General features: G+C 42.0%; 2 protein-coding genes across 2 annotated transcripts; one reads left to right on the top strand and one right to left on the bottom strand.

The window, feature by feature from the left end:
- The first annotated feature begins 2,465 nt into the window (after positions 1-2,465).
- On the top strand, positions 2,466-5,448 carry cav4a (caveolin 4a). Its single transcript, XM_028999124.1, has 3 exons — positions 2,466-2,842; positions 3,886-4,073; positions 4,311-5,448. The coding sequence occupies exons 1-3, from the start codon at positions 2,621-2,623 to the stop codon at positions 4,459-4,461; spliced, it is 561 nt and encodes a 186-aa protein (XP_028854957.1). The 5' UTR covers positions 2,466-2,620; the 3' UTR covers positions 4,462-5,448.
- Positions 5,449-7,414: 1,966 nt separating this feature from the next.
- Positions 7,415-15,227, bottom strand: LOC114801060 (isotocin receptor-like). Its single transcript, XM_028999011.1, has 3 exons — positions 14,186-15,227; positions 12,952-13,981; positions 7,415-8,836 (listed from the first exon to the last, which is right to left on the bottom strand). The coding sequence occupies exons 2-3, from the start codon at positions 13,904-13,906 to the stop codon at positions 8,610-8,612; spliced, it is 1,182 nt and encodes a 393-aa protein (XP_028854844.1). The 5' UTR covers positions 13,907-13,981; positions 14,186-15,227; the 3' UTR covers positions 7,415-8,609.
- Between the last annotated feature and the right edge of the window lie 474 nt (positions 15,228-15,701).

The raw sequence follows: 15,701 nt of genomic DNA, 5'->3' as shown, positions 1-15,701 counted from the left end.
CTGAAGTTCAAAATCTGCAGACGCTTCCCAGAAACCCTTATGAAGATGAATAAGCCTTTCAAAAGGTTGTCCCAGTCTTTTTTCACAGTTTTAATAGATACATATTATCATCAGAGTGACAGGAATGGAAGTGATGAAACGAAAATAAAGATGCAGACATAATATTGTAGTTCAGCCTCAAAGGAATTCTTAAGAGGACATTTTTCTGAAGGCAATAAAAACCACACGATTTTCCGCACTATCACCGGTCCATTATTTATACATGAGTTTATGGAAACGTATTGGGTAAATGGCATGACCAGGAACAGGGAAAAGAAAAAAATGAAAGAAATATATTATTTATCTATAAATCTGGATAATCTTTATGTCATTTGTACAGAGTGTATAATGGCTTATTACACCACACACAAGAACAACACCTGGTTTTATCACTGCATCATAAAAAGGTTAAACTGCTCTAATATAGGATCTCTCTCTGTCTCTCTTCCTAACACACTCACCTACACACACACACCTGGAGGTCCTAGCCACCCAGTTAAAGGTGCACATAAGAGAAGTAGAGTTGCAGTGGAACTCTTCACAGTGCAAGAGACTGTTTCTTCTGTCCGGGGGTCTAAATTAGAGTCATACAATCCATATTCCAAAATACTGGGACGATGTGTTAAATGTAGATAGAAACCGAATGCAGGGATAATCCAATGTTTAGTTCACAATAGAACAAACAAAACATATCAAAAATGAGACAATTACAAAAGGCTGGGGGAGTAAATAATACTAAAAGGAAACATCTGGTGGAACATTTGGAGAATAAGGTCAGTATTGTGTGTGCAGAGTAGTCATGTTCTCCCTGTGTTGTTCCCCAGGTTCTCTGGTTTCCTCCCGCAGTCCAAAGGCGTGTACACTAGGTGAGCTGGTGACTCTAAATTGTCCATCAGTGTGAAGGTATGAGTGAATGGTGTGTGTGCCCTGCAGTTGGCTGCTGCCCCACCCTGGAGCCTGATTAGGAATAATCAGTTATGGAAAGTAAGTGTGTGAGAAAGGTTGGAAAATTCTAGAATAAAGATATTGGATATCGCATCATCACCAGGACATAATGTCATCAAAGAATTCTTTTTGGACGCCCATGATCTTCAGGCCCTCGGGTGTCAGTGCATTAAAACATGCATGATTCTGTTATGGAAACACTTCCTGACACCACTGTGTTCAAAGTGGAAAGTGGAGAACGGTTCTGACCAGTCCTCCATACTGCAGAGGAGAGGGACTGTCCACCTCAGTTCAAAAGCCTGCATCAGCACCTGGATACCTGGGGAGGCACCACGCGCTGCGATGTCTGTAAACGTCATTCAGGCCTTGCACATCACACACTGCATCTGTTTCAACTGCATGGCTTCATAGCAGAAGACTCTGAGTGTTGTACAAAGATGTCTGTCATCAGAGACATCAACAAATGGAAACATATGACACATGAAATGAAGGATTCAACAAAGACGAGCCAGGAAATTTGAGCATCTCTAATCCAATATCTAACGAGAATGGGACAACATTCTTCTTTCAAAACTTGGTCTCCTCTGGAGATGCTGCAGAGCGGTAAACATGACCCAGTCATGAGACACCATTACCTCCATCAAAATGTTGTTATTTTACAATGGATAAATGTCAAAATTAGTTGTGATGTCTAAATATGAGAGATTTGTAAAGCATTGCACTAATTTAATGCCAGATGTGAACAATTTACATTAGTGGACTACATAACTAGAATAAGATGATTTGCTCTGGTGAACATCCTCATTCCCTTAATGAAACATTGTTCCTAAAAGCGTGTTTGCAAAGAAAAGACATTTTCCACATTATCCTTACTCAGAAGATGTCAGCCTGACATGCTCAGTGCGATTCATTACAGACACAGTCTGGGACTTGGGCTCATAAAGTTTCTATGGAGCAATAAAACCTTTTTGAATCTCTCTTTCTTTTTCTGTCTACACTCACACACACACACACACACACACACACAAACACACACACATGTTGAGCAACCTTGAAGAGAAGCAGGCCAAAGAAGTGTATTTGGCGGTAGGGGGCGCACTTGTACTGTGATCCTTCTGGAACAGTCAGTGGTTCTTGATGGTTTTACAAAGTGAAATGTTCATGTGAAATACCCAGCCAGTGATTATACACATAAATATCCAACAGGAATAATGAATAATGAATACATGATAAATAGAAATGATATATTATGAAAAATGATCAATTTCTTCTGGTACTGTCTGTATCAAATAAGACATATTAACACTACTTCTTGCTCTATGCAGCTTGATTTGCTGCCTGGAGGAAGTATTTACAGTGTACATGAGGAGACCTCACACACAGGATATTAATAACTGCTGTATTACTGCAGGGGCTCTCTGGTCCACCCATGCAGGGCATGCTTGGAAATTCCAGCCGGGGCACAGTCAGCTGCCCGATATATCCTGCCGAATCCTGCCCCTGTGTGTGTGACTGAGACTGACGAGCGTGTTTTTACACGTAGAAAATGCTGTCCTGAGACACACAAAGTGTTGCAGGCTGCCCATTTCCAGCAGGACCCCAACTCCTGGTGGTTTTACGCGAGTAACGGGCCAGAATGATGCGAGGAGTGGGTCGGGAGCATTTGAACGTCGATCCGGAGGACCCTGAGGAGCAAGAGAACCAGGAACAGGCCTGGAAGACGCCCCTTGAAACTGTGCTGGAGGAGGAAGAGGAAGAGGAGGAGGAGGAGGAGGACGAGGATGTCATCTCCACACAGAGTGACACCAGGCCCTTGATTAATGAGAGAGATCCCCGTCAAATTAACGAGTGTCTCAAGGTAAGCTTCCTTTTATGGGCCAGCTGATGATATTAGATCAATATGCCATGGGTATTCCGACACCATTCCGAGCTACTTTACTGCCCTCTGCTGACATTTATTCCCCTCAGTTCTGCAATTAAATAGATGTGAATATTCAAAATCTTTCTTAAAATAAAATTACATTCTTTTTTTTTTTTTTTTTGTGCCATTAAATGGTTACATGTACATTATATTTCTATGTTGCTTAAAACCACTTAATCATAAACATTTTTTCAATAAAATCCTTTTACTTCTCTGAAATAAATGTTAAAAAATATAAAATGAAGGTAAAATGTGTTTCATCTGTTGATATATTTTGTACATACATGTGTATACCCTATACTATATGTCTGTGCATTTGCAAATAGCATATTTATTCACAGATCCATCTATATTTCAACTATATTTATCGACTGCTTACTTTGCACTTGTACACCGATCAGCCACATCTTTATGACTTCCATTCCACTATTGAGCACATGAGGGTTTGCTGTGGTATCTGTGGCAGATCCTATAAGTCCTATAAGTTGCAAGGTGGTGCCACAACTAATTTTCCAGAACATGCCACAGATCAATCCATTCCATTAATAGCTAGAGAATTTGGACACCAATTTGTGGTTGTGCTCCTCAAAACATTTTTGAAGTGTGGCAGAGTGCAAAATGGACACGGCGATCAGGGAAGGACATTCCGAAGAATGGGGCTACTTGGAGAGCAACAGTGTTTAAGCAGGTGGTACGTGCCAAACTAACATCCACATGCGCAAAGGACCAAATGTTCTCCAGCAAAACCTCGTCCAAATCTTGACACTGGCTCAAATCATCTCCCCACGTACATTAGCGAGACATTCACCATTTGTCCTTCCATGGACTTCTTTGGTAGGTCCTGTCTGCTGCAGAGTGGGAACTTCCCAGATATGCAGGAATCTTTTCTTTAATTTTGAATCTTTTAAAGCCGTTTGGGGCTTTAAACGTTTTTGCTTCAGCATTGTTGCAATGAAATGTGGCTTACTGTGTGGCCTTAGGTGAGCTTTGAGGATGTGATAGCCGAGCCGGGCTCGGTGCGCAGTGGCGACCGGATATGGATTTGGAGCCACGCCCTATTTGAGGTGTCGAGGTTGTGGTTCTACCGCGTCATCACCGTGCTGCTGGCTGTACCCGTGTCCCTGGTGGCGGGAATCCTGTTCGGCATTTTCAGTTGCTTCCACATCTGGTAAGCAAGGTCCACTGTCAGCCCAATATGTTCAGAAATTCATTTGATAAAGTTGACTAAATAAAGAGATCATTCTTCTGCAGGAGAAATCCTTCACAGATATACAAAGCTGATTAGACAGTTGTAAAATGTATTTTTCCTGATACTTGCCAACTGGACAACGAGACAGCAACATGACTAAAGATGGTTCTTGAAGGCAACAGGACGTGTTATAAAAAAATCTGACTGTTTCTGCAGGTTTTTTACTCCATGTGTGAAGATCACCCTCCTGAACCTCGGCTGGGTGCAAACCCTGTGGAGCAGTGTGCTGGACACGCTGCTCCAGCCCTTCATCCAAAGTGCCTCCAGGTGCTGCAGTTTCATCAGCGTCCGGCTCAGATCCGAATGACCGTTCACTAGACTGAGAGACACCACAAAAGACATTTAACTCTGAGGATGGGAAAAATGGGACTTAAAACGAAACCTTACTTCTTTTTTTTTTACTGAATATTAAATATGGCTCTGTCATGATTTCAAAAAAGACTCCTTAACAACTTACATATTATTATATCACAAACACACACACACACACACACACACACACACACACTTTACAAATGTTAAAAGGAAACAAATGACAAAACTGGCAGTGGTGAGCACAGATCACCTGTAAACACAAAGCATGAATAATTTGGCCCATATTCATGCCATTGCCATGAGGCTGACGTGGACTGTACTAGAACATGAGTAGAGCAGGACTTCTCCATACAACCGAATAAAGCTTAGAGCACAGAGAGCTCAGAAAAATTGGATGGTTTTGAATATGAGCATGTTGCGCGTGTGTGTGTGTGTTTTTATATGTCAGTACCCGACATTAATAATTCAGTCTGTCACTGAGGAGATCTGTGACTCGTCATCTGCAGTGAAGATCTGAAACCTGTTGTGGTTCCTCCATCTCCATCTTGCCACTCTTCATTCCACAACCAGTACGCAGGAACGTGCCATGGAACACCGGAGACGTTTATCTGCATGGCAACAGCTATAAGAGGAATAAGGAGAATAGAAATGCCAATGTCACAGTTCCCAGGGCACCTCTACGCTCGCAGCAAGTGTGCGGCTTTTTGGATTTTTACCTTTTGCCTTGTCCTTGTCTTATCTTGTTTGGATACCTTTGTTGCCAATCTCACCGCATGTCCCTGGTTTCTGATTCTGTCCCCTTCTGGTTCCCCACAGCCCTTCCGTGACCCACCCCACCCAGTGGTTAAGGTAGAGGCCCCGTAATCAGAAGGTTTCTGGTTCAAATCAAGGTAGTTTGCAGACTTTTTCCAAGTGATACATTATTAAAATAATACGATAATAAGGATATATTATTAAAAAATAAAAGACATTCATGCTTTATGTGGAATTCCTCTGCAAATGAGTGAACACAGACTATAGGACTATTGGAACTAATAGTACTAATAGTCTTAGAACTATAGGACTATTATTTGCATAAATGTGTGATTGTATTAGTAGAGCAGGAACTAAGACCTTTTTTTGTCTGCAGTGCTTTGGTCAGTGAGGTTAAAACAGCAGCCCTGAAAACATCTTTTCAGCTCTTTACCTGTAATTGGCAGCCTTTTAAAGGCAAAAGCCAAATCACCATGAGCCAAAAGATATGGGTGCAGGACTAATTTAACTTCATATCTACTATGTACTACTTTCCCTTCCTTGCAGCAACACTGCAGTGTGTACTCACACGTTGTATAATAGTACAATTAGGTAATTGTTCATTCTTGGGAATAACGTAATGACCTCGGACTGAAATGGCCATAGCAGCTGGGCAACTAAGCATACAGCTATCAGGAATGGATGGTTAACCAGATTATTGGTGTTCCGGACATCTTTATTGCTCTTTTTTCCCCAGTGTTGCATGATTAGGTGCACATTGTTCTGTCTGCTGGCTAATGATCTGCAGACTGGTAATCTCAGTAATTCTTTTAGATCCTTTGAGGTCACCCAGTTAACCCTCCTATCTTTACTATATTGTTGGGAAATCAGACATATAATTGCAGAACAACAGTGGGGTACTGCAGTATGAATTTGGTCTTTAGATCAGAACATTTAGAGAAAACTAAATCAGTTTTAATTTTACTTCTATGTATGACAAAGCAAATTACACACATTTCTAACATCACAATCAAAAAGGTTTAATATATGTTATGCTTTTATGAATACTTTTTACTGATGATGTCTGATTCATTTAGGTAAATCTAAATCTAAGTGTCAATATGATATATACTAACTCAGATAAGAAATATGATGCCACATGACAGCCTGCATTACACAGACTCATCTGCTTGAGTTCAGAGGTCATTCCTAACTACAATTTATACACATTTTCTTGAGAATATAGCTGAACACCAAACTTAATGGGAGGAACACAGGGAGAGCATGCATGGGTCAGGAAGTGGACCCATAATTGGAAGGTTGTGGGTTCAAATCCCACTTACTGCCCAATGCTCACTAAGGTGATGTTAAATGCGGAGGACACCTTTTGTTGTGTCAACTGTGTGCTATGCTGCAGTGTATCACAATAACAATCACATCACTTTCACTTTCAAACTCCAAGCATATAAAGATACACACACACACACACACACACACACACACACACAAACACATTCGATCTTAGAGGTGTGCTTTGATAGTGCTTCCCGCTGCACCACCCATTCATTATAACTTCCTCTAAGATAAAAGTGAAAGTGGAGTGATTATCATGCAGTGCATACGGTGTCACAGGGCACACGGTGACACAACGAAATGTCTCCTCTGCATTTAACCCACCTTAGTGAGCAGTAGGCAACCATGAAAGGTGCCCAGGGAACAGCATGTGATGGTATTTTGAACCAGCAACCTCCTGATTACGGTTCCACTCCCTTACCTGCTAGGCCACCACTGGCCCCTATGCCAGACACCATGTAGCTTAAAAACACAAGCCCAGACACTTTTTTATTATTATTACAGTATTAATAACAGGAATAAAACTAATCTGAGTGAAGGAACAGTCAAGAAACACAAAACAAATGAAACAACCAATGACAATACTCCTATAAAGGAATCACACAAATAAACACACTGTCTGGAATATGCACAGTTTTCGCAACTAATCATGATATCACGCTCCAGAACAAACTGAGAGTGCTCCTTCATCCACAGAACATTCAGAGTCCACAATCAGGATCGTGAAGATGCTTGCTGCCTCACATTAGGGTCAGTAAAACAAAGTGAACGAGACAGAGACATTTGGGGTGGAAAGCACCACTTCGTCTGTGAAAAGAGCAACTACATCAGTGGTTCCCAACCTTTTTTTCCTTCCCTGTGTCCAAGACGAGCCAGGACCCCCCCCAACCCCAATTCCTTCCCGCATACATACGCTAAAAGAATAAAGTGATTAAATACATTTACATTTGCATCATGTAAATGTAAAATGTACAAACTTTCATTTGCAGAAAATAAACAGCAGTTGTAGGATTTGTTTTACACTGAAGGCTATGTAGAGTCTATATGTCCTACAGAGTTTGGATTGGCTGTGGAATTGATATTTTATAAAGTGAATGCTTAATTGTGGTAACCGCAGCGCAGGCTAGGTAACTGGTAACTCCCCAGGGTGGTCACAGACCCCAGGTTTGGAACCACTGAACTAGATGACCCTGGATTTGAATGTACGAGCAGCGTTGAGTTATCATATTTTATTGTAAGATTTATGAGCATTTTATGAAATGCAGAATACAGAACATCCCAGCAATCTAACCATATCCCAAACCTGCAGGTCGCTGAAACCTGACCCAGACCTTCCCATCTTCGGTCAAGTCAAATAGCCAAGCCTGAAGACAACTTATCTTAGACCAGCTTGTTAAATTCACTTCGGTCAGTGTGGTCTAGGATGATGTGGTGAAGCATAGTGAATGCTTGCGAGCAGCCTGCAGCGCCACTGCCCATTCGTTTTTGAATAGGCAGTGATTGCCTGGAACGCTGATCTATGAGATGACAGTGGTTCTGAGTGGTTTGCACCTGTTAACAAAATGAAAGGTAGCATATCTGTTCCTCCAGATTGCTTCGTCAGAACAGCCTTGTGTACGTGCACACACACATGCATACGTGACACAATCTTTGCACACAAAAAAATTGTTTCTTGGTAGACACCAAGTGATCGGAGAAATTCTTTCCTCGACATACAGGACATGTAAACTGCCGATGCACTGGTTCAGACCAGAATGCAACAACAGGCAAATAAGCCTCTATCATTTATACCTGAATAATCTGGGCCAGTGGTGTTGACAGCTGAAAATCCTTCTCTGATGTTTATCCATCCAGAAGGATGCCACATCCAGAAGGAACCTGATTCATGTGTTGGTTTTAGCCTTTTAGAATACTCAATCTTCCATTAAACTTAAATCAAAGAAGGTTCTCCCATGGCAACAAGGAAAAGCAAATGGACATCTTATTTTTGCGTCTTGTTACAATACAAGCAAAAACCACAGACACTACTAAGTAAGTGAGAGATGCCGCCCTTCCTCATGTGATGGACGTCTGGGTGAGGCTCCTCTGGCTGCCGGTGCTCTTGGTGGCGAAGTTGGTGGCAACACACTTTCTTCTGGGCTGCCGGTCACAGCTGCAGGGGACACTGCGCAGACAGCGGCGCATCAGATCACGGAACAGATGGCCGGCGAAGAGTAGGTAGATCCAGGGGTTACAGCAGCTGTTCAGGCTGGCCAGTAGCATAGCAATGATAAATGGCAGAGCTGAAATGGAACAGGAAACTGATTTTTTAACTGTAAAATATTTCAAGATTACTTGACTTTGCACCTTCATGTGTTCTTTACAGAATGAATTCAACTCATCAAAGTCTAACTCATCAAATTTCAGTGAGATGTTCATGCTGAGACCTTCTACACTCAACTCATGTTCATTTTCATGGAATCATATTGGTCATAAAGGCGTGTTTTGGTGGAATTAGAGCGTAACAAAAAAAAGTTTGTTGGAAAACTCACCAGAATGACCCAGTCCCTACCCATGTCTAAATAGATTTAAGCGCAGGGCCTGTCAAAGCCCTGTATGTGATTTGGGGCTAAATAAGAATTAAACGTTGTTGTCATACAACTTGTGTATGTTATAATGTCCGGGACCGACTCCGTACAGAGTTTCGTTGTGTTTGCGTTCCCAATCATCCTCATCATGTGCAGTTGTTCTGGCATGTACAAATGTTTGCCTTTTGTACTTTGTCCTTGTTGGGTTTTTAAAATGTCTGTCTTGTATCGTTGCGTGAACCTGTTATTTGTATTAAAACCCCTGTTTGTGATAAGACGTGCAAGTGTGTCCATCTGTCCACCACGTCATACAGTGCATCCGGAAAGTATTCAACCTGATGGAGCAGAGAGGAATGGGCCAAACTAGCCAAGGATAGGTGGGCCGAGCTTGCATCATATTCAAAAAGACTTGAGGCTGTAATTTCTGCCAAAGTATTGCAACGACAAAGTATGGAGCAAAGGCTGTGAATACTTATATACGTGTGCTTTCTCAACTTTTTTCTAGTGGTGGGCCGTTATCGGCGTTAACGTGCTGCGTTAACGTGAGACTCTTATCGGGTGACAAAAAAAATATCGCCGTTAATCTATTCACAAAGTTGGGTTGGGAGCTGGGCCTATACTACGCAAGCTATTGTGCCGGAGTTAAATGGTTACACTAGATTTATAAGTATATTTCTTCTTTCTTGTGTCTTTTATTTTCTTATTTTCTAAAGACTTTTATTTTGTTTTTGAGACCCGGTTCAGGTCTCTTGGACACATGGCGTGAGTTGTGAGGTGCGTGGGGTTTGTGTACAAAAAGTTATTTTTTTAATTTTAATTTATGTACATATTAGGAATATTTTGCATGTGTGTTATTTTGTGAATATTTTTTTTATGTTCTTTTAATACTGTATGTTGTAGAGAGAGGTGCAGAAAGACGTGATGTGTGATGCGATGTTCTAACGCGACCTTGCTTTTTCTACAGAATACACTTTGCACAGAAAATCCCTTGGGTGTCAGCTCATCATTTGTGGTTCAAGAAACGAAATAAAAAAATTACACAATGCAGAAGAAGAACCGCTACACTATGATGACTTTCACCTTGATATTTTAGGGCGGATGTATACCTAGCCAAATTGCACTGTAGGGGGCGAGAACGAGTCTTCAAACGTGACTATTTAACTGAATAAACAGTTGGTAAACACAAGTACATCTTATTGAACATAATTTATTTTAGTAGAACAGCTTTCTCAAGCCGTTTGTGATGCATTTTGGAAACTGGTCTAATGTGCCACCTGGCTTGAGAAACCTGTTCTAAAAGACTTACTTTTAGTCATTATTTGGGTAGCACACATATTCTGAATGCCTTCGGCAGAATTCAAATGAGTCATTTTAATGTAGATTAATCTAAAATAATTCCAAGATTACAGTGATATTAATCTAGATTAAGAAAATTAATCTATGCCCACCTCTACTTTTTTCACATTGTCATTATAATAAAGCTGCATCCTTGATACATTCCTGGACGTATACTCCCTCATGTGTGGCTGGCTGGGTTTTTGTGTCATGTATTTACTTTACTTTACTCAAATTTACTTTACTTGGCAGCCTTTCAAGAGGAAGACACCAGCAATTCTCATTCGGTTTCCAGTCTCTTTTAGGTTGACTTCATGGGAGGAGTTGAAACCTGCCAGCTCCACCTACTCTCTGACTATTGGTCACCACCACCTCAAACTTCAGATGGTCCCCAGGGTCTGCTAGATTCTTTCTCTTTCGGGAGGTCCACGGAGGGTCCACGGAGGTCTGCAAGGAGCTCCGTTGTGGGTTTCACTCGTGTGTGTTATTACTTTGTGTGACAGAACGCTTTTTATTAGCCAGTGTGCCCTTTTTATTAACGTTCGTGCGTGTTTGAGTTTCCCCTCTGGACCACCCCTTCCTTGACGTTAGCTGCGCTGAGCCTGTTGTATTGTACATGTTAGCTCACCGTAAATAACAGCCATGTTTGTATGTCCTGTTTGATTGTGTGCGTACCAGTCCTCTCCACACACTTGTCATGTTTCGTAAACCCCTAGACTTAAGAACATGACAAACATAACAAAATGTGTGAAAAAGTGATGCGGTATGTTCCAGATTCACTGTATGCATAAGGAATACAGTTTGTCAGAAGGGACATTTTTTGTTAATTTTTGTTCATTCCATGACCACTGTGCCCTCATATGCCCTTCTGCATACCTTGGTTGGAAAGATTTCTTACATTAAGTGATGTAACAAGAAGAGTGTCAGCTTGAGCAGTGAACCTTCACCCATATTCCTCTACCACGGTCCGTGTTAACTTTCAAGTCTGCAGCGCATTCAATTCCAGAAGATGGCAGTTGATGGATGTTGCAATAATCACATCTGGGACAAACTATATTTTTGGGATTATTATGGTGGTTATTGTTGCTTATATCATTAAGTTGGCAGTGGAAAGAATATGAATTTTCTTTTCCTTATAGTTGAACAATATAAAAATATCTAAATAAACTACTTTTTTGGATTGTACTATAAATAAAGTACATTTTCATGTTTGTAAGATTTTATCCAAGCAGTTCAAACCACATAAAGCTGCCGCAAACATCAGTAGCATAAACACACGTACAACAAACCTGAAAGGGAAATGCCTTTTTCCAGCACACCCACTGATATCATGGTGTCATCTCCCATTGGCCAGTCAGCATGTAAACAATACATGGGCATTTGCTCTTTATCTAGAGCGACAGAGACGAGCCAAAATTTAAACCATTCATTAACTGCATGCGCTGTGAGGTAACCGAGAAGCAACTCAACGAAAGACTACAGTACAATTCACTATAATGACATTAATAAGCCTCAGAGCAAAGCACCCAGCCCCCCTGCTCATGCATTTCCATAATCCGTTCCAGCATTCTCTGGAAAACTGAAATAACTCAAAAACAGCTTAAAGGTCAGCACCTTTTCTCTCTGTGGTTTTTTAGCTGGTAAAACATGCTGTTCCTTATGATGAATAATTTTTGTGAAATTTAGAGATACTATACAATGTTCTATAAAAAAAACTAATGAGAGGCTGTTGCTTCTTATCAGCTGTGGTCAGGAACAGGATGTAAGAACCGTAACTCATAGCTAATTTGATGGGGCAAGTACAAAACCCCCCCTTATCACAATGAGCTGTTAAGATACGCAGTGACTCTACACAGATTTCTGCATACTCCTGCTTAGGTGTAAATAGGGTATATATATATATATATATATATATATACACACACACACACACACACACACACACACACACAGTCACATCAGCTTCCGTCTGTCACGTATTCACAGTAGACACTGCTGAAGCTGGTACAGCACTGAAACACAGAGGATCTGATTAACCGCGATGGCAGAGAAGAATCACAAAAGAATATAAATGCAATCCAGTCCTAACAAAAAGCAGTGAACGCCACTGACCTGTGTATTAGTGAGTACATGTATATGGTTCCTAATTAGCATGACGGTTTTTGTATTTTGTGTTATGTTTTTTATTGAGTATTTATGTGAATATTTATTGAGTTATATTGTTGGAGAGACACTAATTGCTGAAATCCCATCACGTCCTAATTCATCCAATGTAGTTGCATTTTCAGATCTCAATATTTTAAGAGCATCAATTGTCAAACTAATTTTTCCATTATGCTGTTATTTATGTTCACAGGATCATTGAATTATTTTCCAATAACCTGACCAGACTAAGAACCTTTTCAAGTTTTAGATCCTGCATCTTGATTAAGATAGAACAGTGTTTTAACAGCGTTTGCTGTAGTTCCACGCTCACCAGCCTCAGAATCATTTACCTTCTCTGGGAGCCTGGGGGTCCCACGCAGACCACATCTGGACGGAGAAGAAGGGGGTCCAGCAGATGATGTAGGCCAGAACAATGACAAAGGTCATTTTTACTGTCCTGATCTTGGCCTTGGAGATCAGCTTGACACTGCTCACCCTGGACAGGCTGGTGCATTTCAACTGCGTGGGTGTCAGCGATATGCACTGCTCGCGCTTGGTTTTCAGCTTAAAGTTTTGCCAGATTTTAAAGCTGATGAGGCTGTAACAAACACTTAAAATCCCCACAGGGATGATGTAAATGGTACAACTGATCCATGTTATGTAGGCCTTGGCCCCCCAAGGTTGTACAAAGTCCCCCCAGCAGTCATAGACTCCGTTGCCCACGTCCCTGAGGGAGAAGATGTAGACCTGAGGAAGGCTGAAGAGGAGGCTGAGGACCCAGGAGGCCGCCACGTACAGACGGTCCTTCCTCTGGTGCAGGGAGCGCAGCGGCTGGCAGATGGACAGGCATCGGTCCACAGACATCAACACCAGCATGTAGGTGGAGGCGAACATTCCCACCACCTGCAGGTACTTCACCAATCGGCACAGGACGTCCGGGCCGTAGAAGCGAAAGGTGATGTCCCAGATGAGCTGGGGCAGCACCTGGAACACCGCCACCACCAGGTCTGCAATGCTGAGGTGCTTCATGAAGTAGTACATCCTGGACTGGTTGTGCTTGCTCATGTGGATGGCCAAGAGGACACAGAAGTTCCCCACCAGAGCGAACACCAGCACCAATCCCAGCACGGTGACCTCCACTTTGGCCACCTCCTCGTTCCGCTTTAAGGGGTTCACTGTCGAGTTCCGCACAAGGGTCTCATTCCCGCGACTGAAATTTGTCCAGGATCCATTCACTGCCCACGCATCTTTAATGTTTTCCATCATGTGGGCTGTGGGAACACCGGTACGGCTACTGGTGTTCATGGGTTCTTCTTGTTATAATACATGTTGAAGTGTGAAGGTTATACAGAAATCCCATGTGAACCAAAAAGCTCAAATCTATAAAAGAAAAAGAAATAGAAGATACTGTGAGATGAAATATCTACATATTAATTGTTTTCTGTTCTAAAAAATGCAGTATAACTAGCATGTGTCTTACATTAGTTTTTTTTAGTTGGATGCATTTGAATATTTTCCTTGAAAATTATAACTAACAGCATGTATGTAGCAAACACCCCCTTTCCTAAAAAGTGCAACCCTTACCTGATGCGTGATTTCAATCCCCTCTGTCACATCAGCCCCTGTTTCCTCGGTGGAGCCGTGGGGAACCCACTGAGGCTGTGACTCGCCTTCTGGCACGTCTCTCTTTATGACTGCAGCCACTTCTCTTCTCCCTCTTACAGACAGCAGCAGACTGAATCAACCACGAGGTGGCAGTAGTCCATGCGTCCTATTCTGTAATCCAGCAATTACCCCCTTTTCCTTCTACTCTCCCTACCTCACTACGGTCCTCATATGTTGGCCGAATGCCAGGTTTTATTTAAGTAGTATTTATTCATTTCTCCAACTCAAGGACATTTTGTGTGTGTTCTGCATCAGAAAAGACAAGACCCCATTTTCCCATGTCATTTGCCTGTCTGATCCTGATGGTGATTTTTGGTAAAGCCTTCTGATTGGCATAAGATGCTATCAGTGATCACTTCTGAGAGAAACAGTCATAAGATGGTTTCAAACGTACCAAAGCACAGTTATTATATTATTGTTTCTGAATATAGGGGTTGGCTTGAAGGCTGCTGCAAATCCCCCTGGTTGCAAGGCCTCCGGGAGAGAATTGGTCACCCTTTATTAAAAGATATCCTTGTGAGGCAGGAAAGGGTACGGTTGTATGGGTACATCTGGTGTCATTTTGTAATCAAAGTCCTACTTTGGACATTCTCTTCTGGAAAGGTAGGAATCTGTTGTCTTTTATAAGCTCAACTGTAGGATTGTGCGGGACTGGATTGAGTTTTTGAGCAGAATTTTCAAGTGTCATGCTATCATTAGTTTGTTCGTTTCAGGTTCCCCTTGAGGTGGGAGTTGGGGGGCTTAGTGATTTAAAGTGAAAGCCATCTACAGATGGTGTAGCAGCCGTTTGATCCAAACCTTGTACCTTCTCGAAATATCACATTTTTACCTTCTCCCCTTTACCAAACTGCCATCATGTATCTCAGTACAGGCTTCATGCTGCAGAGGCTCTGTTATCAGAAACCTCATCTACCCACTACTGTCATCTGCTTCTTAAACAAGAGTAGTAGGTGGGCTCTGGACCTGACAGTCTGCTGTAAAAAAATGAGCATGTAATCCGAAGGTTGTGGGTTCGAATCCCGAACCACCAAGGTGCCACTGAGGTGCCACTGAGTAAAGCACCGTCCCCACACACTGCTCCCCGGGCGCCTGTCATGGCTGCCCACTGCTCACCAATGGTGGTGGTTAAAAGCAGAGGACACATTTCATTTCAGTGTTTCACAATGACAATCACTTTTTTTTCAGCAGCACGACTGGTTTTCTACCTTCCCAAATTCTCCCACATCGCCCCACTGCTACACTCCCTCCACTGGCTCCCAGTAGCTGCCCCACCACCATCAGATTCAAAATACTGATGCTGGCCTACAAAGCCAAACATGGGGTTTCACCATCCTACCTCACAGCCCTCATTATACCTCACACTGCACCTTCAGTACTGGATAACGGCATCTGCCAAATAAATGAGCTTTTAATAAGAGCTTAATATTTCTTTGAG

Source organism: Denticeps clupeoides, chromosome 12 (assembly GCF_900700375.1).
Source record: "Denticeps clupeoides chromosome 12, fDenClu1.1, whole genome shotgun sequence".
Classification (NCBI taxonomy): domain Eukaryota; kingdom Metazoa; phylum Chordata; class Actinopteri; order Clupeiformes; family Denticipitidae; genus Denticeps; species Denticeps clupeoides.
The sequence above is the reverse complement of the archived record's forward strand: the minus strand, read 5'-3'. Positions and strand labels throughout refer to the sequence as shown.